Below are 24,297 nucleotides of genomic sequence, written 5' to 3' on the forward strand. Positions count from 1 at the left end.
TGTTTTTTTTTTTTTTTTTTTTTTTTTTTTGACATCTTTAAAAGGTGATTGGTGTTTGGGCAAGAATTGATCTCTTGGTTTATGAAGATAAGTGCTTTCTGGTATCATAGGAATGTACATCCTGCTCAGTTATTTGCAGCCTCTGTGACAGAGTACTGGCCCCTGGGATAATCTCATTGATTAGTGAGATGTTGTGACTATGGGCACACTGAGAAAATGTTAAATGGTGGGGAAGACAAGAGTTTAATGACATTGCAGATAGTCTGTTCCAAACTCTGTAATGCCTGGGAAGCACTTCTCAGACAGAGCCAACCGGCACCCGTAGGAGACAGCAAGAGATGTTCAGGCTCCCTGTTCATCAGGGAAGAGGGAAGAGTGACTGTGCTAATGTCAGAACTTATCACTGTCAGTCACAGGTCCGTTCTTTCAGGGTGAGGTTCGTCTTGAGAGAATATTTTGCTCATAAAAACACCTGCCACTGGGCAGCCCGTGAGATGTTTTAGAAAGTCTCATTACCTCGGACTTGACTCATTAAGCATGGATGATAAGAGGACATGGGATTGGTGTGCAAAAATAGAACCTATGCAGAATTATTTTGTCAGGAGTCCGAGAGTTAATGGCACTGGGAGGAATTTTTAACAGTATGCTCATGTGCATGTTCATAGCAACCTGGTGAGGATGAAATCAACTTTTCCAAGCCTTGATGTCCAATCTGTAAAATGGGAATAAGCCACAGATCAAGGTCGTTTAGCTGTGAGTGGCTGAGAAAACGTAAAGTCATCTGTAGTTTTATGACTTTCAGCTGCTTTTCACAGCTTTCCTTGAGCTATTTTAAGGAAAAGACTTGATCTAGGCCCAAGTGACAGACAAAAGGGTCTGTAGGTAATATTTCTTTCTCTCTTGACTGTCTTGCCCCTGCAGCTCTATCTAGGAACTTTATTTTCTCCATAGACTTTCTTACAAATATGCTTATAATTTTTAAGAAGGTATCAACCTTCCCTGAAATATTTTTATTTCAGAAACTTTCACAATGTGCACAAATTCAGGCCCTAGCAATACCACTAGGATTAAAAAGCAAAAAAAAAGGATGGGGCTAGAATTGCAAAGAATAAACTCAAAACGAGAGGGGAAAACAGTTAGCTCTCCCAAGAGTGGAAACCAAAGTAGTTTCCAGATCTCCATAAAAGAATAATAATATAGAAACATAAAATAAGTTTATGAGGGATGCATTGTTATATGACAAATTGTCTCCTTATCTACAAAGAGCTATGATTGCTCACTGAAAGGAAAGGACTTGGGTTGGAAGGGAAAACACCCTAGTTGTGGAGTTTCACAGACCTGTGGTTGTTCTCTTACTTCCGGGTTTTATAGCCTTGGGCTGATGATTCAGCTTTTCCAAACTATAATTTTTCATTTTCCAAATAAAAATTAGGATACCTAGATTTTAGGGTTGTGTTAAGAATTAAGTGAAGCTGAAGATGGGGCTCTCCCACATTGAAACACAATGAATGGTGGCCAGCGTTACTCTTCAAGTGGGGCAAAAATACTTTCAGGCTTAAAAGTCATAAAACTACATTTCTCTAAATGGACTCCTTGGCTCAGATGGCTTTCTTGTTTTGGCAGCTTGCTCTCTCTTTCCCTCTCCTCTTCTCATTTTAATATATTCCGTCTCCCAAGGCATAGACAATGGACATTTACATACCCCCACTTACAAGTTTCCAAAAAGCTCCAAATGTTATTCCCAAATTTCTAGAAGGAGCTGAAGAACACAGAACTCAAACAAGATTTGCAACAATACAACTCATGTTTCTCAGCTTTTAACCTGTCGATTACCTGAAAGATGGTAAAGCTAAAAGATGGTAAGGTGTGTCTCGTTTGTCCTAAAACTCACCTGAAAAACAAAATTAGCCTTTGGACTTTTTGTCAGAGCAGGCCTCATAGAGCCATAAAACAGACTTCAGTTAAGGCAGTTAATCTGAAGTAAAAAATAAAATCTATTGAATCTTGTGACCCTGTCTCAGCAAAACTCTTGATACAGACAACGAAGGGTTTCCCTTAGGGTGCAGTACATAGAAAGGCCCAGATTTAAGTTCTGAATCCTATAATGGTCTCTTTAATGTTCCTTTTCCTTTATGTTTTTCAGGTACTCTCCCCTGGGTATTGCCTGCCTCATTTGTGGGAAGATCATTGCAATCAAGGATTTAGAAGTGGTTGCTAGGCAACTGGGGATGTACATGATCACAGTGATCGTGGGTCTCATCATCCATGGGGGCATCTTTCTCCCTTTGATTTACTTCGTAGTGACCAGGAAGAACCCTTTCTCCTTTTTTGCTGGCATTTTCCAAGCTTGGATTACAGCCCTGGGCACTGCTTCCAGGTAGAGAGTGCAAAAACTCACCTTTCTCGCTGCATGCTCTTTTCCTCCACCTGTTACTTTGTATTTCTCAAAATTCTCTCATTGCGATGCTCAGTGAGAATGCTCTTTGTGTGTTATTAAAGTATTTTTGAAATGGAGAATTTTTGGCTTCTTCTAGGAACTTCTGAACCTGCTGAGTAGCATGTTTGCAGGTATGCAACTGTGTTGGAAATATGATAGTGTACTACATTTTAAACTGAATGCATGCTATTAATTTGCAAGCTTAACTTGGTACACAAAGTATTAATTGAGTTTAGTTTTAAATTTTTTTCCAGAATGGTAGAATGGGATGTTGTGCATTAACATCCCACCTGTGATAGGGAAAACGTTATTACCAAATATCATTCTATTGAGATTCTGGCAATTAATTTTCTAAAAGTAGCAGAACCAGCTTTTACAGGTACTCATCTATTAAGTGAGATTTTTTCAGACAAGGAGAAGTCAGCCAAGTCTTTGACCTTGGCATGAGCTAATGGATCATTGTGTCCCAGTTTAATTTTAACCAAGCTTATCTGACTTGACCTTGAGAAAGACTCAGTTCCTCTTTCACAACGTAGTTTCAGTGATTAGGGAGCTAGCAAGGACCTGATATATATGCAAAGAAAATTATTTTGCAGTACTGAGGATTAAACCCAGGGCTTTCACACTGAGCTACATCCCAACTCCATTTTAAATTTTTTATTTTAAAATAGGGTCTTATTGAGTTGCTAAGTTACTCTGGCTGGGCTCAAATTTGCAGTCCTCCTGCCTCAGCTTCCAAGAGTTCTGGGATTACAGGTGTGTCTCATCACACCCTAATAATTTGTAATGGACTAAACTTAGCAAAAACAAAACAAAACAAAAAGAAATACATAAGCAATGCCTGACAATTTAGAAGCCCAAAGAACAAAAGAGCTTTATAGACTCACCCTGCTATAATTTTATTTCTGCATAGATTTCCTTGGGTCACAAAACACAAGCCTGGTGGTAGAGAGGAAAACAAACACTGACACAGCCCAAGGTCATGTTCTCGCTGAGCCTGCGATCATGCCTGGCTGGTGAGCTGGCCTTCCGTGACAGTGTGGCTTGCTCTTCTAAGGCCATTGAGCAAACAGTCAGGTTTTCTTTAGCTGACTTAACAGAACCACAGTGGTGACCAGGTGAGAAGTCAAATCATGACTTCCTTCTTGCAAATCAATGAGAAGGTCCATACTAAGAAAATCTGGGCTCTCAGAAAAAGCCGAAATGTATACAATCTTGAGAGCCCAGGTTGGCACCCTGTTTCCCACAATAAAGAAGAACACTTCAGTATTTCCCTTCTCCTTTTTATTTCTGTAGATCTTTCTAGGGCTGAGTATCTGCCTATAAAGAACCCAGAGGAAAAAGTAAATCTTTGTTTTTCAAAACTAAAAATAATCTGCTTTAATTTTTGTTTTCTGAGTAAAACATGGTATTTATTCATCGTGATAAAGTTCAGGCACTGAATATGATTTTAAAGAAGACAGTGGACATCACCAGTTAGTTCTGTATCACCAAATGGTAGTTGATAGTAACCTTTTAGTTAATCTTCATGTTTATATATCTTTCCAGAGTTCTTACTGTGTCCTTGGGAACTGTTATTTTTTTACTGCTGAATGTAAAGAAATTATATCTACTAATACAGATCTTTACTATTATTTTGTAAACTATATAAAGTACACTGTAGATATACTTTGCAAAGCCCATCTCACTCTACCCAGTAGTACACATTTAAAGTATGTCTATTGAAAACAGCTGAGACAAGCATCCTTATAGATACATCTCTGCAAAGTTGTCTGATGATTTTCTCAAGAAACACTTCTAAAAGTGGAATTTTTTAGTCAAATGGTATGTACAGTTTTCAAATGTATCATCAGATTGCAATTTAGGAAAGTGCATTATCTTTTTCCCCTTGGGTTTGTGAGTGAGCCCTTCCTCACCTACTCCCCAGGGCTAAATATTCTGGACATATGTCGGTTACTTCATTGCATTCCATTCATATTATTAAAAAAACATTTTATTGAATTTGTAAATCTTTGATTATTGACAAGGGAAAACCACATTTTTGTGTTCTTATTGATTGTTCTCCCTTCCGCCTCTTGAATTATGTACAAGCCCGTTTATTTTCCTTTGGTGTATTCATTTTTTTCTTCATTGGTTCCTGCTTCAAAGGCCTATGACCATCTTACATATTGGTAATAATAATATGAGATACATACATAACATCCTCTTTATATATAAGAATGTCAAAGTCCATGTCACGGCTTGCAAATAATGTCCACAGTTCTTCGCTTGACATTTGTCTTAAGCATTTAAAGTACTTTTGCTACTAGAAGTTTTTAATTTGTATGTAGTCATGCTGAGGCATGTTGTTTCTACCCATAACTATAGAACACTACTTTATATTTTCTTCTAGTATCTTTGTGATTTTTATTTTTAAAATGTTTCAATAATACTATAATGTTCTTTTGAATAATTAGATCCACATCTCAGTATATTTTTAAGACATTAGCAATCTTAAAGGGCTGTGGATGGTACCTCCTGGTATCTAAGACAAAGACAAATGCTTGCATTATTTAGCACAGGCTGAAAATGTTACACACATTTCTTCCCTTACCTTTGTATTGCCTTTTAAAAGAATATGGTGTTAGTACTCACTTAAATGTGTTTTTTCCTCTGATGTAAAGTTTCCTTTTTTAAAAAAAGCTATGTGGCAGGAATCACGTACCAAGAACCAAGAATTAAGTCAGGGCCCCCTTGCCATGATGGGAAAAAAATGCAAAACTTAGGGCCACAGGGGGAAAAATGCAAAACTTAGGGTCCTCTTATTAAGTACCCTTTCTTCCTCCTTGGACCTCATATGATTGAGGCTGCAAAGGTGTTGATTGGCTCTTCTCAATGGGTACGAAGACTGTGTCAAGGAGGATGGATGGAGGAGTGTGGTCCAGGACCTGTCTCTGTGCATCTCTCTGACTTTGATGCATGCTGTTAAAACTAATCTGGAAAGAAGAATCTCAAGTATCTGACATTATTATTAGTAACATTTGAAGACAGTCATATGGCCTTTGAGGCAGGAGCCAAAAAGCAATTCCAGAATGTTAGCCTGTCAACACAGGAAAGCACTGAAATTCTCAAGTCCAGTTTGAACTGACTGGGTAATGTGAATTTCTAAGACACAAATATAACATCAACCAATACAGAAATAGAGATTATTTTCATACCTTGCCAATCATTTTTCCCAACCTCTATAATTATTTAAAGACCTCTTAATGACATGTCAGAAAAATGAGTGCTGCAATAAAAAGTAATGTATTTCAGTGATTCCAGAAGTATGCTTAGAGCCACACAAATGAGGATTTTAGATTATTCATAGTGTCCTGCCTGCTCTTTAAAAGAGTCCCAGTAAAGGACGAGGGGAAGGGATGAGAGGAATAAAGGGACGCTAACTTTTCACTAAAACAGTTGGGGCAGCAAGCCAGGACCAGTGGCATTGCCTAATGCAAATGAGGCCAACCCCAGCTTTTCACTTGGACTTACACGTTTTTACTTTAGAGACACCCCCAAGCATTCACTTCTTCACCCTAAGAGCAAGAAGGAGGCTTCACCCTTGACTTGTAATCGCAAAGACTGTTCTGGTAGATGACTGTGGCATTAGGGGTTTACAGGTCAGTTGATAATACAGATTCTGGGATCTCCAATTTTGAAGCTCTGGGCTTCTTAGTCCTGAGTAGACCCTGGAATCTGCATTTCACTTAGCTGATGGGTTTTTTTCCATTCTGAGAAGCTGGGAACTTGGTATCTGTGTCCAGCCTGGTTGGAGCCCCCAATTCTAACTAGTAGAACATGACAGCTATGACGAAGGCTATAAGTGCAAGAGGGACAATGCCTCCAAAAGCTTTCTGCAGTGGAGGTTCTCTAATTTGTTTTGCTGAGACTTCAGTAGAACAAAGCAAAAGGGAATGTACCTCAGAGTACTTCCACACTTTTTGAGTGTTCTGCATTGTTTAAAAAATTTTACTTAAACGTTGAAGCAAATCAGCTCAACTTCCTCTGCATAATATTATGGCTTTCAGCAACCCTTGCTTTTATAGGTCTCCTATTTTAGAAGACACATGAACACATCAGGAATTCTAGCCTTTGAGGCTGAGTCATGTGGTTTAATCCCCAGCCCATAGTGTGTCTTTGATTAGCTGCAGATCACATGTTTTCTGCACCATGTCATTGTAGAGACTTAGAGCTGGTGATGGCTCTTTTTCCAGGATTCTGACTACATGTGAATTTCCTCAGTGAACTGCACAAAGCTGGGGTTCCTTCCAAGGTTGCTTGAAATGTTTTCTCAGCATTCTCCAAATTAGCAGGCCCAGCTCAGGGCAGTTCTCAGGAATACAATCCCTGTATCCCTCAGGGTACAATCCCTGTTGTCATTTTGTGGAGACAGTATTTCTAATATGAAGTTACAGGTCATTCAAAGATTCTTTATTACGCCTTATTGTTGACAGCTGATTGTTTTCTGAGACAATATTGTTTTTGCAGCTCAATTCATGTGGTCTTTCAGATATGGTTGAGTATTTAATCCAAGATGAAAATAGTGACCAAAAGAAGAAGGGAACTCAAAGCTCTGAGTAAATCTCAAAAGGAAGACAATGAAAATATTTTTCCTGCCTATTAGCATCTTAATAAGATTGAATTTGAACCTCTAATTTACTGAATTTTAATTTTGCTCATTATACTGCTTCTTTGCATGTTACATTGCCTGACCGAAACAAAAGGAACAAAAACTTTCCAGTGTTAATTATTTGTGCTTTGTCTTGCTTCACTAAAGCAGATATAATCTCTCTCTCCCTCTCTCCCTCACCTCTTTTCCTCCCTCCCTCCCTTTCTCCCTCTTCCTCTTTCTCTTTGTCCTTCTCCCCCTAGTGCTGGAACTTTGCCTGTCACCTTCCGTTGTCTGGAAGAAAATCTGGGGATTGACAAGCGCGTGACCAGATTTGTCCTCCCAGTTGGAGCAACCATTAATATGGATGGCACAGCCCTGTATGAAGCAGTGGCCGCCATTTTTATAGCCCAGATGAATGGTGTTGTCCTGGATGGAGGTCAGATTGTGACTGTAAGGTGAGTGAAATTAGGGTGGGGGCACAGAAACAATCTTCCCTGATCCCCCTCCTCACTGACTCCATTTGACAGAGGCTATTTGAATTTCAGTTCCCCTGCTGGACACATAGTGAAGGCAATAACAGCAGAGGAACAAATGACAACTTTCAAAAGGAAAAGATTGTGGCAGGAAAGAAATAAGCTCATATGAATCCCTTCTGTCTGTATCACACATGGCACTTGGCTCTTAATTGTCAGCAGTCCTGTGATGTAGGCAGGGCACTTACTTCTTGCCCATATAATAGATGAGGAAACTTAGGTTCCAGGAAGCATTGTTGATGGCCCAAAGACACTCCAGGAGTCATGAGCTAACAGGGCTTGGACTGGGACTGATGTAAGCTTAGCCTGAATCCAACTATTCTTTCTTTAAAATATGCTTCTTTCAATATTCCAGAGGTGAGGGCAGAAGTGATGAAATAAAGAAATTCCTTAACAGAGCCTATACCATTTTATTACATATATCACATATTTTTGTTTTTACTAAAGCTATTTTACCATATGCATTCATTATTATAACAAAAAAAAATCAGAGCATACACTCTTCCAAGAGGCCATTAAAATGTATTGCTTCTCCATAAACTTAAAAATCTCATCTACTAGCCCGGCCAACTTTTCAGCTTCTTATGTATATGTAGAGTCATTGAATGACTCTACATATATATAAGGATAAATCATCCAGAGTTCTATTGCCATTATAACATGAAATGAAACTCTTTGGAATCTTCGTTTCAATAGCATCATTCCCACTCCAAATAGGAGTTTCAGTTGAGTCAGAAGACAATTTCTGGCTTTCATGAAAGTGAAACAAACAATGAGGCAGCTATTGGTATTACTATGGTCTCTCCCTACTCCCAGTGTCTTAATTTTCTCAGCAAATGAGCAAGATATTCAGCATTGGTAGTTCATGGGCTGAAGCCAGTTTGGAATCTTACTCTGTCTGCCTTGCTATATGTTGTAAAAACTTAAGAGTTTTAGAGTCTTGTAAGATAATTGCTTTTCAGTTCACCACATTCCCTCTGTTTCTTATTACTTTTACCTGGTCAACATCACCTGCCCCAACAGCTTGGCTTGTTAAGACGTTTGAGTTTGTGATGTTTGGACTCTACAGTTATGTTTACTTTCCTCTCAGACTTGTGAGATCAGTAAATAGGCAGGTACATGAGCCACATTCTGTATAACAGATGTATTTGCAGAAGAAATAAAATTCCAAAAATTGGAACCGACAAGGCCCAGGAGATTCATTATGAGGAAAGAACTAGAGAGACATGGAAATGCACTCCTTTGCTGTTTCTGAAGTGGTGGGCTCTTTATAGGTAATGCTTTGAACATGTCCAGCAATCCTGAAGAAAAGGGCTTGTCACCGTTCCAATTGCACAGAATAACGAAGTGAAGCTCAGAGCATTTATGTCATAAACTTAGGTCTCATGACTATGGGTGCCAGAGGCATAGGTCAAATGTGTATTCTATAGTCAGTATCTTTCATCAATGCTTACATCAACCCCTTCTTGCTGATTTTGACTCAGAAGAAGATATTAAAGTCATTGTTGGGTCTTGTTCCCTCTCCATTGGACATTAAGAAGAGAGAATGTCTTCTGAATTCAGATTAAAGCACTAGCTCTTCTCTGCCTTATGTCAAACCCTAGACAACACTGTCAACCTCTATTTTAGAAATTCTGGTAATAATCAGGCGTCGGATTGGCTCACCGTTCATTTGACAATGTTTTCTGGGAAGACTTTCATGGTCTAGGGGCCAATTTAGGAGACTTGTCCTAAGAGTCAGGGTCCACTCATATCTAATTTCTCTATATGCTGGGATTTCTGAAAAGTCCAAACTTAGGGACTAACCAGTGCCTGTAGTAATACTAGAAGTTGCCAGTAATACTGGAAGTGGCAAGCCTTCTAGTCATGTCCTTTATGTGGTCTATAGACTGATACTACTTCAGATCCTTGCTTGATTTTTCTACCTCTGGAGCATTTAACCAGCTCAGAGATATTTCTTTTTTTGGCTTCACCAATTTCTCATCTTTTCTTATAACCATTCCAAAAGATTTAATGAATATCTTATATGCATTCAAGCTTAGTTTGGCAACTAAGCAAGGAAAAAGAAAACATAAAAGAAAAAGTCATCATGTTTAATGCAGAAAACTTGAATAATCATCACAAATTTTCCTAGTGTCCATAGGAAATCTAGTAAACGAGAAAACTGAGACTCAGAGAATAGGTCACACAGCTATCTGGAGGAATACCTAAAACTCAGCTTTCCAAATGTTAATGCATGTTTCCATAGATTAAGGATCTTAACTTGTGATCTTAAAAGCATCCCTAGAAAATAAATATTGGGTTCTGTATTTTATATCAATGAGGAGAAAAGGAAGCACAGAAAGGTCAAGTCATTGGTACAAGATCATTTGTCCGTGTATAAGTGGTAAAGACAGTATTTGAATCCAGACTCTAGGGTGTGTGCTTTTAACCCTTATGCACACTGCCTCAACTACACTATACGGTGGGGTTGCGTATGTTAATTTGTTGAGTCCTCAGAATCACTTGCAATATGTGTACCACAGAGGTGTCTCAGTTTCCTCCTCTGTAGGATGAGGACAACTATCACACAATCTGACAGGTAGTCACCTGTTGAGAAAGGTAGCTATTAGGACTGTTACTATTGATGATGCTCAGTAAAGTGCAGTAGCACTCCTACAATTTCAGAGTCAAATGTGGTGGTGATGTAGTATATACCATGAAGTAAATCACAATGGAGAACTTGCTTCAGGTCAGAGTGGCAAGCTTTCTGAACCATGTCTTAACAGAGAGCTTGTGAGATCGCTAACCTCCCTTGCTTTCAACTCACAGGGGAAAGGAGCTTCTCAGTGAAACCCTTTCCTAATCAGTAATAAGTCTGGTGCCTCTATTCTTGGCTCCATCAGGTTCATGCTGGGAGTTGGGAATTTAGAGATAAGAGAATGGACTGTGGGACTGGATTTGTACTGGAATTATTTAATTTTATTGACACAGGATTTGTTTTATATTAACAACTGTTTTCTCTGAGCAAAGGATAAGGTTGGTGATATCCATTTAAATCTCTAGCCACTGAGCAAGTTCAGCCAAATCTCCTTAACTCTAGACACTGCAAGAGCTGCTTGGTGGTGGTCATGGGGGACATGGAATGCGTAGCTTCACCACCTGCAATTTGTTTGGAAAAAAAAATAGCGAAGTCCAGCTTCATGCTATGCTACCAAGTAAATCCCTTGTCTTTGCCTTTTGCTGCTTGCAGAAGAGTGGCTGAGAATTGAGACCATTGAGATCTAGATGATACTGGAACCACATAGATATGTGTTATGTCCCAGCCATGATTTATTAAACCTTTGTGAGCCAAAATTTCTCCACCCATCCAATCCATGGCTTCCCATGACGAAAGCAAATATGGCCACATACGTACTTTTCGGTGCTACTGTGAAGATTTGCCTGTATACAATACCTGGCACCAGTTCCAGGAACCAGCCTTAAAGAAGTGAGGGGGGTGGACAGCCAGCAGGGCAGAAGAGGACAAAGGGAATAGGCATATCACTACTTATGGAGCTGTTACAGGGCTTAGATTTCTGCAGACCACACTTTTCCCATGGGAGGAGGCAGGTTAGGGTGAGGAAGCCCACTGTCAGGAAGCCGAAGTAACCACAAACTCCCCGGATAAAAAGGCCACAGTGCAAAGGGATGGTAAGAGCGACTCAAAACAGAAGCAATCAGTGTTATAAATAGAACATTGGAGGCCAAGATAAGTTGGAACTTCGAAAGTCCCCATTCCCTGGTGTTCTGCCTTGGGGAAATGGCTGAGAATTCCCACCTTTCAGCTGTTGGAGTGCGAGGGAAATTTTCATTGTGCAATTGCCACATCCTGATGAGATTCCCTAAGAATAACAATTCACATCACAAATTAGAACTTGATTCTTTGACATAAAGTAGGTTTTCTATTGTGCGTAACCTCATTCATTATGTAATTGCCACGTTTTCCTCTGATATTGTAGGAATGCTGTTGTACTTTACTGACCATGACTAATAGCAACAGTCCTAATAGACTCTTCTAAGCATTTTTTTTTTTTTACTTGTGAACTCCTGAAAGTTTCTGATCACAGGAGTGAGATACCATTATTATCTCCCTCTTAAATCAAGGTGCAGAGAGGTTAGTTTGTCTAAACTCAGGTGCTTAATAAGTGGTAGACCTGGGATTTGAAAATACGCTGTTTGAGAGCAGAACTTGCACTGAGAATCACTGACACCCAAACTGGGTCAGACCTAAATCTGGGGAGGATAGCAATGTGAAAAAAACAGCTCAACCCACAGGCTCTCAGGAAGCTACATTTTACATTTCCTCCCATGTAAATTAGGTAAATTCAAGTTACTCTCGAATTTAAGAACCCAAGATTACGTGCTCAGTCACACTGATCGCCTGGACTTTATTAAGACACAGTGAGAAGCTGTTTCTCATTTTGGAGCCTGAGTGTCTACTATAGATACTGTAGAATTTTACAATCACAAAGAAAATCCTTTTCTTTTCAGTGTCCACAAAATCCAGCTGGGAATCCCTATTCTCAGAAGCATTCTTCAATTTAGAATTGACAGCTGCTATAAATGACAACCTCATAAAAGAGGGGGAAATCACTACCAATCATGAAGCCCCAAAGACCCCCTGGTGTCCATACAGCGCACCTGAGCTCTAAATTGTTTGCCCAGAGACAGACATCAAAACGGTACTGGATGTGGCCCTGCTCCTGCTTACAAAGGAGATAATGAAGTGCTTCAGAGAGAAAGATTTCTGTTATTCCATTATCTTTGCCTGGGACCCTCTTTCTGAATAATGTATTTTCCAGCCCATAAAAATCCAGGCGACTGAATTTAATCTCATTTGGAATCTGTTGATTTCTTGCCCTGATGTCTGCTCAGTTGGGTCTGGATATTTCCTATTCTGAGTGCTCATGTTAGCATTGGCAGTGACTTCCTCAGACTCTCGCCACATAGCCCTGAGGCTGGTGCTCAGAGAGACGTAAGCAGAAATGAATGCAGTGGCATTCCCATGGGAAGGTTAAGAATGATTTGTTTTTTCTTCTTTAATATTTCCTTGCCTGCTTTTAGAGTTACAATTACATTACTGGAGTCCTGTGAGGCATTAGACTAACTGATATCATAATGGAAATAAGGCTCCAATCCATAAATTTATAGGCTTCATCTCAGTGGAGCAGAATCCAAAGAGCCCCTCATTTCTGGGTCTCTGTCCTTTAGATTTCCCTATTCCTGGGTGGGGGGAGGGAGAGGAAGGGAGAATTTATGGCTGCAGGGAAATTGGAACTTGAGAATGCCAGGGATGGTTTTGCAAAGACTCTCTTCCCATGACCTGGCTTTCTCTTTCTCTTTCTCAGCCTCACAGCCACACTGGCAAGTGTTGGCGCTGCCAGTATCCCCAGTGCTGGGTTGGTCACCATGCTCCTAATTCTGACAGCCGTGGGCCTGCCGACAGAGGACATCAGCCTGCTGGTGGCTGTGGACTGGCTGCTGTAAGTGCCTGAGATGGGGTTCCGCTGGGGATTTGATGAATGCCCTCAGGGGTGGAGAAGTGACAAAGCAGTAGCCAATCCCCATGGCAACTCCCTCACTTCCTCCTTGCCTCTAACACATACTGAATATCTACCTGAGAACCAAAGAAGAAAAAATGGAGTCTTTCAGAGTTTCACAGTTTAGTGGATGAATCAGTAGATTATAACACCAAGTTAAAAAGTGTTGCAACTGGTGAATGCAAAGAAACTCAAAATACTATATTGAGTGAACAAATCCAGAGAGAAAGGAGTAGGTACTGTGTGATTCCATCTATGTGAAGCGCTAGGAAAAGAATATATAGCAGCAGAAAGAGATCATTGGTTGCTGGGGGTCTGGTATAGTATGTGGAGATTAACTGAGAAGGGGCACAAGGAAACCTGAAGAAGTAGTAGAAATGTTCTCTAGCACTCCACATCTTCCTCCATAATGATCTTGAAAGTTCGGTGTTATTATTCCCATGTATAGATGAGGAAATAATCTTGAAGAGGTGAGGTGAGTTGGAAATGAACAGAGATTTGACCCTAGATCTTGGTTTGGGAGCCTGCCATGTTCTCAAGCTTCAAAAGGCAATGATAGCTAAGCCGGGTCGTAACTATATAGGTAGAAGTTACCCAGGAATACACAGATGGGAAGAGAAACAGGACATTCCAGTCAAGGCTGGCCTGTACAAAGGCACTGAGGCTGCAAATAACTTGGATTCCCTGTAAATGATAAAAGGAGAGACAAGATGAGCAGACTTGAATGCCATGCAGGGAAGCTTGAATTTGACCACGTACATGTAGCCCAGCCACAATTCCCAGTGAAGGATATTTTCCTAGTGTAAAAGATTTGCTTCCCCTTCATGAAAGTAGGAAAGTCCACCAAAAGTTCCCCAGTAGAGTGGTTGGAATGGTTCTTCTCTTAAGGGGCCATTTGGACCCTGCTGTTCTATAAGATGTACATTAATGCCCCTGTCTAGTCTGGAGTCAAATTATAAAGTCTTTGAGTGATACCATGAGCTTTGATGTTAGAGATGTAACGACAGATGCTGATGCAGAAATCCAAGGCCAGTGTGCCCATGTCTATTTGACAAACCATCTGACCTACAGCTGGCAGTTTTTCTGATATTTATTGGCATGGATTTTGAGAGCCAGGAGCCACATATTACAAACTGAGTTATGAACCTCTTCCATGCCCTCACCCTTCCAAAGAGAAAAATGCAAGTGCTTGCTTCGGCAGCACATATACAAAGAGAAAAATGCAAGAGGCTAATGAGAAGAACATCTGGGAAGGTTAGAGGAAGCCTGGCCTCTGCATAAAATGTGCCGATTGGTGCAGAGACTGAGGTGTAGGTTATAAATAAGAAGAGGCTCCCTCTATACAGTGTGCTCAACACAGGAGTCATGGATCTTCCTGGCTGGCTCCTTCACATCATGGAAATGTTCTTGCAGTATGTTGAGTGGGAAGGTCAAGAATAAACTAAATAGGCTGGGGATTTAGCTCAGTAATTCTACCTCCTGTTTCTTAAGCGCAAGGACCTGAGTTCGATCCGCAGTACCAAAAACAAACAAACAAACAAACAAAAACAATAAACTAAATAACCTCATGTTTGTCTCTGCCAATCTCAGGTAGGTTCCTCTGTGCTAACTTGGTTGCTCTCTGTGCTTTGCGTTGGCGTGAAGAGGGAGCCTTTCTCATGGTACCAGGCAAAGTAGCTAAGATTCAGTGGTGACTTATGGTGGGAAAGACCAGGAGAGGAAAAGACAAGGAGATGAACGAGTGGGGTAGGATTTGAATGAGGTGGAGGAGATGGGGAATGAAGACATTGTCAGTGGTGTGGGGGTGGAGCACAAAGTCGGAGCTCAAACAACGTGTGCTAACCTTGACCGCACAGTTGCTGTGTGATCATCAGGGCCTTTCCATACAAGAAGAAAGACAGAGGAAGCTGCTCTCATTTCACTTGCTCCCCTGTGGCTTGTTGCTTACTCACTCCCACCTCTGGAGCCTCCTCAACTGGAGGTGTGGTTGGGCGTTCCTGGTCTGCTGTGACGGTGCTGCCTGCTCTTTTCTTGGACTTGTTCCTGAGGCCTGAAATTCTCTATTCCATATTCGTCTTTTAAAAAATTGTTACTAAAAGAGGCTGTTACTCTATTACAATGTAAATGCCCTTGAGTGAAAAAAATATGTGGTAATGTTATCAGGAATAAGGAAAGGGAGCAGATAATTGCTGGGCACTGCTACATCTGTCTTTTGTGTACTCCTTGACGATCTCCGCTTCATGAGTGAGAAACTGAGAATGGAAAGAGTTGAGTGTCTTCCCTGAGGCACAGCATAGCTTGTACGTGTCTTATTCCTTTCTCATCACTGTATCTGACACCCACAACTTAAAGGATGACAGATTTATTTTGGTTCACACTTTGAGTCCGTGCTTGTTTAGCTCCAAGGCAGAAACTGCATGGAGGAAGGCCATCATGGAGGAAAAGGTGCTTTAGCCATGGCAGCCAGGAGGCAGAGAGAGAGAAGGGAGGAGACTGCAACAGGAATACATCCTTTCAGGTCATGTCCCGTGTGACCCACCTCCAACCAGGTCCCACCTCCCAACATCACATTGAACTACTGGACTCACCGATTGGTGAATCCACTGATGAGTACAACACTATGATCCAGTCACCTTCCACACACATGAGAATTTAGGGAGACATTTTAGATCTAAACCCTAACACGTGGCCAGCCCTGGGCCTTCATTCCACCTTGTGCCCTCTCCTAATTTGTACAAAGCAGTTCATCCATGAGAAGAGGAGCAGACAGGTCCAAAATTGGAAAGACTAGGGACAACAGACCTACAAGGCCTCCCTTCTTGTGCTAGAGTTTGCATGTTTCGGGACAATAGACTGATAAGGTCTCCCTATGGTATTGTTTGGATGTTTGTTCCCTTCAAAATGCATGTTGAAATTTAATTTTTATTATAACACATATTAAGAGGTGGGAGTTTTAAGATGTGATTAGGTTGTGAGGACTGGCATTGGTGCCATCATAAAAAAAGGAGAGCTTGGCCTTTTCTTGCTCCAACTTTCCTCTTCTACCATCCTCCATAAGCTAATGCAGCAAGATGGCCCTGAACAGATAGATTCTGGCATCTTGGACTTCCCAGATTCCAGATCTGTGAAGAAATAAATTTCTGTTTATAAATTACCAAGTCTCAGGTATTTTGTTATAGCAGTGCAAATGTGCAAAGACAACCCTGGTTCTACATAATAACCAGACTTTCTGTTCAACATGCTTTTTCTCCTTTCCCAGGACTAAAGCAAAACAAATAGCCTAACTGGGAACACTTGCAGATGTAAGCAAAGCATCAGCTTCTCTTAGAATTCAAGTCCTCCAGTCCCAGCAGGTATCAAATTGCAGACTCTGGCACTCGTTTCCTTATAAGCCTGTTGCATGAGAATCCTTTTATGAAATATTCAAGGCCTTGACTACTTCCGACCTAGGTGTTAGCAAATGGATAGGAGGCTGGGTCCTCTCGAGTTACCCTAGGCATATGCTCACATGCTCATACTTGAACAAGAAAGCAGGGTGTCACCACACTAGGGTTGAAATGGGCCATTAAGAGGGAGTTGGTTGAACACAAACAAGAAAATGATGATACATTCGGATTAACTATTGATAAAATCATATAAGAGGAAACTACTGGGCCGGAACTGGTAAGAGAAAAACAAGTGAAGTGCTCGTCTTCAGTTCTGAGGCTCTGATCTCAGATGGGGACATGATCAAGGGAGAGAACAGCCAAGAGGAAGGAGAGTTGGCTCTGAGCTCTGCACTTATTACCTATAGGACTTTGGATAATTTACTTAGTCTGGGTCTCAGTTATGTTGTGTGTACAATGGGAACTCTAATGTCAGCTTGAGTGTGGTAGTCTGATCCCAGTGTCTTTGAGTGCCCTGCTAGTTTTAAGACCTGACATTCTGTGGAAGATGGCTTTTTTTTTTTTTTTTAACAAATAAGTATAAACATTTCTTTTAAGAAAAAAAGAAAGGGTAAGGGATCCTGGGAAGATAGACACTAGAGGCTGAGCTGGGCCCAATCTGCTTTGAATTAGTAATGATGCTGCATTCTTTCTCACCAGCAAGAGGAGTTCTGGAAACAGGAACTTGATGGGAAAGCACCATGGCTTTTGGGAACTCGTTAGTGTATAAGTGGGGTGAGTGTCGGGTTGGGGTAGGGGTGCAAGAGGGGGCTGACTGTTCCTTAGAAAAGTAGTTTGTGGTGGGGGGAGTTTTTCTTCTCTAGGCAAAGTCTGCAAGCTTTTATAACTTTAGCAGTTTTTCAATTCAAAACCCAACAAAGCCTTCAGTGACATTTAATGTGTCCCAGTGTTTTCCAGCTGCTGGAGACCAGCCAGCCTCATTACTGCCCACTAAATCCTGGCTGCTTTTCAATGGGCAGACTTAGATGCTCTGTAAATGTCATGGTGGAAACCAAGATTCCAGACCCCTGAAAGTGCCTGAGTCCAAGAGCACCACATAGGCAGGATGCGCTAAAATCAGAACCTTCTCCTGAGTCCAAGAAACCATTTGTGCTGGGAATGCTTGGTAGATCCTTGTTAGAGACATGCCTCACCTTTCTCCGTGAAGAAGGAGGGATGAAGTAAAAACTGGGAGCCAATGTCAGGAAGAAGTAGTAAAAAACTGGTCTGGTCACATCTAGAAAAGGAGACCCAAAATAAAGTGAATTTAAGTGTACTTGTGGCCCACTGCTCCCGTAACACCCTGCTGGTGGGTGAGGTGTTTTCTCAACTTGCACTTGCTATTTGGAGACATATTAGAGTGCGGCTTAGAGGGGAGAATTTAAGGAGCTCCCATCCTGCGGGAGAGACTGAAGCTCCTCACACTGGCATCTATCTATGAAGGGAGTAAAGCTTTGGTTTTGAAAGGTGAGCGTGCACCAGAGTCTTCTGGAGATTCAGGAGGTCTGGGTCGAGACCCAAGAATCAGCATTTCTGAGAATTTGCCAGGTGATGTTCGTGATGTAGTTTGGGACCTCACTGCAGGAGCAATGGTTTAGAGTAAGGGAGATTCTTGGTAACCAGAAGTTCCTGACTGTCGGTTTTATAATTACCTATACTCTTTTAGAAACCTGACAGTTCATGAATCCGTCAATGAAAATACATTCAAAGGATGCAGGATGCAAATAGCTAATGTTTAGTGAGTGTCCTTTAAGTGTTAGATATTGTTCTGAGCGCTTTACGTGGATTTGCTTAGGTTTTGCAGCTAACAGTACTATGCCTGTTTTACAGTTGAGGAAACTGAGGCCCATAGAAAAGTAACTTACCCCAATTTAGTGGATATTAAATGGTTAAACTTGGATTAAAACCCAGAAAATCCAAATGTTCCAAGCCTGCTAATATGGGTCTGCATTCCATTATTTCAAACATATGCATATGGGGACACACATGGGGACCCACCCAGAGACACACAGACATACACACACAAACACACATACACGCTGGACTTAACCTCTACTCTGTACCAGAAAGAAAAGAAAACAAAGAATTTCTGAAGATTCTAGAGAATTATTTTTGTCTTAAGTATTTGGCTTTGATTTTTCTGGGTACACTTAACTCTCATTTTTACCTTCTACCCCATCTCAAATCATGTCAACCTTACTGTGAAAGGTGACCCCTTTTCCACCGGGTCCTTTGGTCCTCCCAAGTGTCCCTCACTCAAGCCAATGCAAGTGTAGACTAAGGGGTGTGGTAGGGCTATAGTTCTGCATGACAAAAGCATTTAAAATATATCACAAAAGAAATATGTGCTCTTGAAAAGGGGAGGGGTAAACTCAGGAGAGCAAGAAAATGAAAATGACTCCTTTGCTTACCCTTGAATCTTAAGTGTTTGTTCTCTGACATCATTGTTAATAACGTCAGTGCAGGAATTTAAATTTTAATGTTAGGCATCTCTTTAGTTTAAAATAAAATCTTTTTGTGTTCCCCACCCCTGGTGATCTCCCCTAGCTTGGTTTTTACCTTTCCTACTTCATCCCTGCCTAATTTCCTCTCTTTGTTCTCCATTTCTTTGGGTCTTTCTCCAACTTTCTGGACACCTCTCTCGTTTTTATTAGCAAGTAGATGGGCCCTATGTCTCCTATCTCCTCCTGGATCAAGGCCCGCATACCAGGTCATCACCACCAGAGTATCCGGCCAGGTGTTCTGCTAGAGAAAAATCAGTTCTCTGTCAAGGATTCACCTGCTTCCAACTTAAACTACCAATCCATCCTTTTCTGCCTCCCGTCCTATGCCAAATTCCCATCTCTCCCCACCTTGCCTGTGCCATAAGTGAATAGAATTGGCTCTCTGTGATTTCCATACCATTGAGTTTAACCAACCAAGGATAGAAAATACTGAAAAAATTACAACTGTAGTGAACACACTTTTCCCCCTTATCGTTATTCTTTAAATTATACAGCAAAGCTGTTTATGTAGCATTTCCAATGTATTAAGTACTATTAGTAATCTATAAGTAATTTAAGGTACATTGTAAGATAAATATAGATTATATGCAAATACTAGGCTATTTTTCATAGGGGATTTGAACATCCATGGATTTTGGTGCCCTTAAAGGTGCCCTGGAGCCTATCCTCCAAAGATACCGATGACTATAAAATACGATCTCAGCCTTCAGAGAACCTCTGGTCTAGCAGTGAGGTTAAAAAAAAAAAAAAATCCCAATAGATGTGGCCCAGAATTTCCAACAGAATGTGCTAGGTGTTTCAAGAGGAGTCTGCATGAGATTTTGTGGGGGAATTAAAGAGGAAGTGATTTCATTTGGATTTCACTTGAACTAGTAATAGTAGTGTGATAAGCGACTGACGGCTTGGCACATGCACTTTGTGCCATGTAAGCCCTTGATATGCAGAGGGTTTGTGAAGACCCTCTTGGATGACAAGTGCTCAGTGCACGTCAGTAGCTGTTATCTTCTTGAAGGGCTTGGAGGTGGATGACTGGGCCTATTTTGCAAATGTGAAATCCGAGTGTGCAAGGTGAAGTATCGTGCTGGGCTACAGCAAGGATTGCAATACAGGATGGAGTCCGAAGATCACACCCCTACCTATTCCACGCTTAGTGGGCCACCTTCCCTTCCTTCCCCACAGGTGGCCCTAGACCCCTAAGGCCCAGAAGTGTGCCAGCTTTTCCCAGACCTTGAGCTTTAGTTCACCCTCCCGCCATACTGCGTACCTAAAGACAGCCCCACAGCAACTTGCTTTCTGAGAGCAGACACTGTGGTTTGTCCTATTAGATTGAATCATATGAAACTGCCAGAATTTGGCCTTTTTAGACCACAGAAATGGCAATTTCATATGGTTTAACCCAGTTCAAAGAACCAAATGAATTGTGAGTGACCTGGCTTGGCTCTGTTTTTCTGTGAGAATCAGGACTTTCAGACAATCCCGCATTTTCCTGCCAGAGGATTTAGACAAAGAGATAGAAAATAGACCAAGCACCTTGACAATTGCTTTTCTTCCAGCAAACCAGACCCAGTGACTCAATTCAATTTGAAATAACTGTCAAAGCCCATTTCATTTTTGTTTCTTGGCAGTCCCAAAAGAATAACTGTACTGTCTGTACTGAGTCTATTAAATGAAGGATTGTAGTCTCATCTCCATCTTGTCTTGCAGTCCTGACACATACAACATCCAGACCCAACTCCAATTGTTGTCTTCCGTCTCCCTCCCTCTCTTACCCGCTCCTTCCTTCCCTCCCTCCTAAATACTCCTAAGGTTCAACATGAAAGCTGTAGTTTCCAGAGAGGTCTCGGATGATTGTGAAGGAAAATGAAAGTATTTGCCTATGGAGGAAACTTTCCACATGAACCACAACTTCCAGAACTTGGTTTGGGCCAGAGTTGGACTTCCCCGGAATTGACAGACATTCCCCCGGGGATACTCTGCTTTGCACTTTTTTGGAAAGATACACACAGAGTAGCCATAATTGAATTCCTGGCTGAGCATCCTGGGAATTTTCCCAGTATGCTTTGTGGCAGAGGAACTTGGCATGGAAGGAATCGGATAGTGTAGTTTAATCCAAATTGGCATTATGCTATTCAACAGATCTCTTTTAATCCCTGACATCTCACTTAGAAGTATATCTTCATAAACTTACTGTTATAAGTGATGTTACTGATGTAGTTGGCCATCATCTCTGCTTTGAATCACATCCTCTTAAATCTCCTTTGAGACCTAGGTCCAAAAAATTATATCCTCTTTTCAACATCTTTAGTTTCTCCTTCTCTATTAGCTCTTTGTCCTTAGGATTTGGACATCTTCAAGTATTCCACCTCTTAAAAGCAAAGGAGAAAATCTTATATCTTCTGTCTCATTCCATTAACCATTCCTTCTCATCTGCTCTGTCAGTCTTCTTGAATAAGGTGATTATGCATAAAGCCTCCGACTTCCTTCCTTCACAGTTTTTTACCTACAGTGAACTGGCTTAGATCCCTACCTCTGTATAGAAACAGCCAGTGGCAGGGTAACGGTGGCTTCTTTGTTGTTAAAACCAAGAATTGCTTCTTTTTCTTGACCTCCAGGCAGTACTTGGCATAGTCTCCCACCACCTCATGTTTAAAAACATACTTCTTTTTCCTTATGAAATGCCAAACTCTTCTAGATCTTTTTCACCTCTGCAGGCCTTTGGGCCTCTGTTGGTCGCCCTCAGTGCTGTAACCTAGATTGTCTGTTTTCTTATTTTACCTGCATTCTGAGGGTGAACCAGATCTCCTGTGACATCCATGGCCTCTGTGTGAGGAGTCCGTTTACCACCTGCATCTCAGATGTGCCTTGAACATCAGTCAGTCTTCCTCCCCACCCAGGCGACATCTCCCCTTGACCAGGTCGCTTGCCTCACACTTGACAACTTCCAAACTGAAATCTGAAATTTTCCCACCCCGACCAGTTGTGCTTCCTACATATGGTGGCACTGTTCTCTGGTTGCCCCAACCAGAAATCTCAGAAGAACCCTTGATTATTTTCTTTTGTATTCCCTTTAGCCAATTAGACTTCAGACTTCACGTCCTATAATTCTGTCTCCAAAGACTCCATCTGCTGATACTATCACCTTGGGAATTAGATCAGTGTGTGGCTTTGGGGGAAAAAGAAATACTCAGACCACACAAGCAAGTCATCCAAATCACACTGTTCCTCAGTGATAGAGCTGGAGTCCAAATCAGGGCCGTCGGGCTCTGAGGTGCTTTGTGACATGTGGTAGGCATTGGACATTGGAATCACACTGCCTGTGTTCTAATTTGGCAGTAGGAGTTCACCAGGATGTGGTTAATCTCCTCAGGCCGCGTTTTATCTGTGGATTAAATGTGAATAACAGTACCTCTTCGAGAGTTCCAGTAGGGATTAAGGTCATAACTATAAAGCGCATTCCTACAAGTTGTGTGATGTAACTATTAGCTGTAACTGTCATCATGACCATCACCATCATTAATTTTAGGGCCTCTATTTGCAAATAAAGGCAGACTTTACTGGGCAATAGGATCAGTGAGTATTCAGTGTTGCTTTGAAAACTAGCATTCTTTGGAATCTAACAGTTGGTTAAGGGTATTCAGTAAACTCTAAGAGGGCTTAAAAGTACAGGTTTGTTTTTTTTTGGTACCGGGGATCGAACTCAGGTCCTTGCGCTTGCAAGGAAGGCAGTGGAACCACTGAGCTAAATCCCCAGCTCGAAAGTACAGGTTTGAATAACAGTTATTGGAAATGCTTGGGACCAGAAAAATTTCAGATTTCACATTTTCTTCAGATTATAGAAGATTTGCTTTATACATAATGAGATATCCTGGGACTAGAACCCAAGTTGCAACATGAAAGTCATTTGTGTTTCATGTACACCTTATTCATGTAGCCTAGATATAACTTTAAACATTATGTCGAGTGTACCTGTATTTTGTTTACAACCTGTCATTTGAGACAGGTGTGGGATTTGGCACTTACAGTATCCTGTTGGCACACAACATTTTTGGACTTTCAGAGTTTTTGGTTAGGTATGTTCATGTTAGGTTAGCTATTTGTAGTCAAATAGCTCCAGAACAGACCCCCAACTATGTGATATTCCTTGTATGTATCACAGACATTATTTAGCACAGCTGGTTAATCAGGAGTGGTGTCATAGGAGCTGCTCCATAATTAGGGTCAGTGTTTTCAGGGGAAAATAGTAGCCTAACCAGCCATGTGTGGAAATTCTCTCTGGCAGCTGCCAAAATGTATTTGAATTGACTTGATGTGATTTCTAGTAATATTAGAAGTACACATCTGTATAAGAAATAATATTTTTTCAGTTGTTAACTAAATGTCTGAATGCCTGGCTCTGTTATGTTAATTTTCATAAGAACTCATATATTGGACAATTTTATTATTTCAGTATGAGATAACAAAGGCTCCAACAGGTAAGGACAAGTCTGGCATTTGAATCCAACTCAGGCCGCCTCTTTTCTTTTTTCTTTAATTTTTTTTTCTTTTTTAAGATTAGTTTTTCTCTGATGCAGGTATTATGTAATGATCTTGTGCTGGGGCTTCTTAGCAGTTTGACTTTGTGGATGAGCTCAAGACTCCCAACTTCACTCATGGCCATGACTTTGTTACCCTCAAGCAGATTCTCCAGGGCAGCAACGCAGCCAGAGCATTCTAAGATGGAAAGAGATCCCTGAGAGTTCAGTTCAGTTCTGAGCCATCACGGGCAGCATCTTCCTGATAGAAATCAGAAGGACACGTGACTTACACCTGGCAAGCAGCTGGCCTTCCTTCCAGTGCAGTCAGGCCAGACTCTTCCGAGTGCTATTTCATGATTATTTTCTGATGAGAAATAGATTTGGTCCCAGCGACTAGAATGCAAGTTAGGCCTTTGTTCTGAGAAAAATGTTAGTTTCCACTTTGTCTGGAATTAATCATAGCCTTCATATTCTTCAATTGAAGGCTACAGTGCCCTAGGCTAACAATATCTTGGCAGCATCTTTCCTAACCTTTTACTTTTATTTTATTTACTTGCTCACTTCGTGTTTTTTCCAGCATTCTTCTCTTTAATCTTTGGATAGCTAGTAAACATGGACAAAGGATTCTTTATACAATTTGCCTTGGATTTATGGACAGGCTGCCCTTCTTTTTTTTTTTTTTTTTTTTTC

The 24,297-nt window shown here is 41.0% G+C and overlaps 1 protein-coding gene across 6 annotated transcripts in view; it reads left to right on the forward strand.

Annotated features, from left to right (window-relative positions):
- Window positions 1–24,297, forward strand: part of Slc1a2 (solute carrier family 1 member 2) — a 139,693-nt gene that overhangs the window by 106,465 nt on the left and 8,931 nt on the right. For all 6 annotated transcript variants that reach the window (XM_010612575.2, XM_010612576.2, XM_010612577.3 and 3 more), the window contains 3 exons: window positions 2,144–2,377; window positions 7,331–7,525; window positions 12,973–13,107. In XM_010612575.2, coding sequence (XP_010610877.1) covers window positions 2,144–2,377; window positions 7,331–7,525; window positions 12,973–13,107 — 564 coding nt within the window. The remainder of the gene's footprint in view (window positions 1–2,143; window positions 2,378–7,330; window positions 7,526–12,972; window positions 13,108–24,297) is intronic.

Source organism: Fukomys damarensis, unplaced genomic scaffold (assembly GCF_012274545.1).
Source record: "Fukomys damarensis isolate Sample0158 unplaced genomic scaffold, DMR_v1.0_HiC HiC_scaffold_27, whole genome shotgun sequence".
Classification (NCBI taxonomy): domain Eukaryota; kingdom Metazoa; phylum Chordata; class Mammalia; order Rodentia; family Bathyergidae; genus Fukomys; species Fukomys damarensis.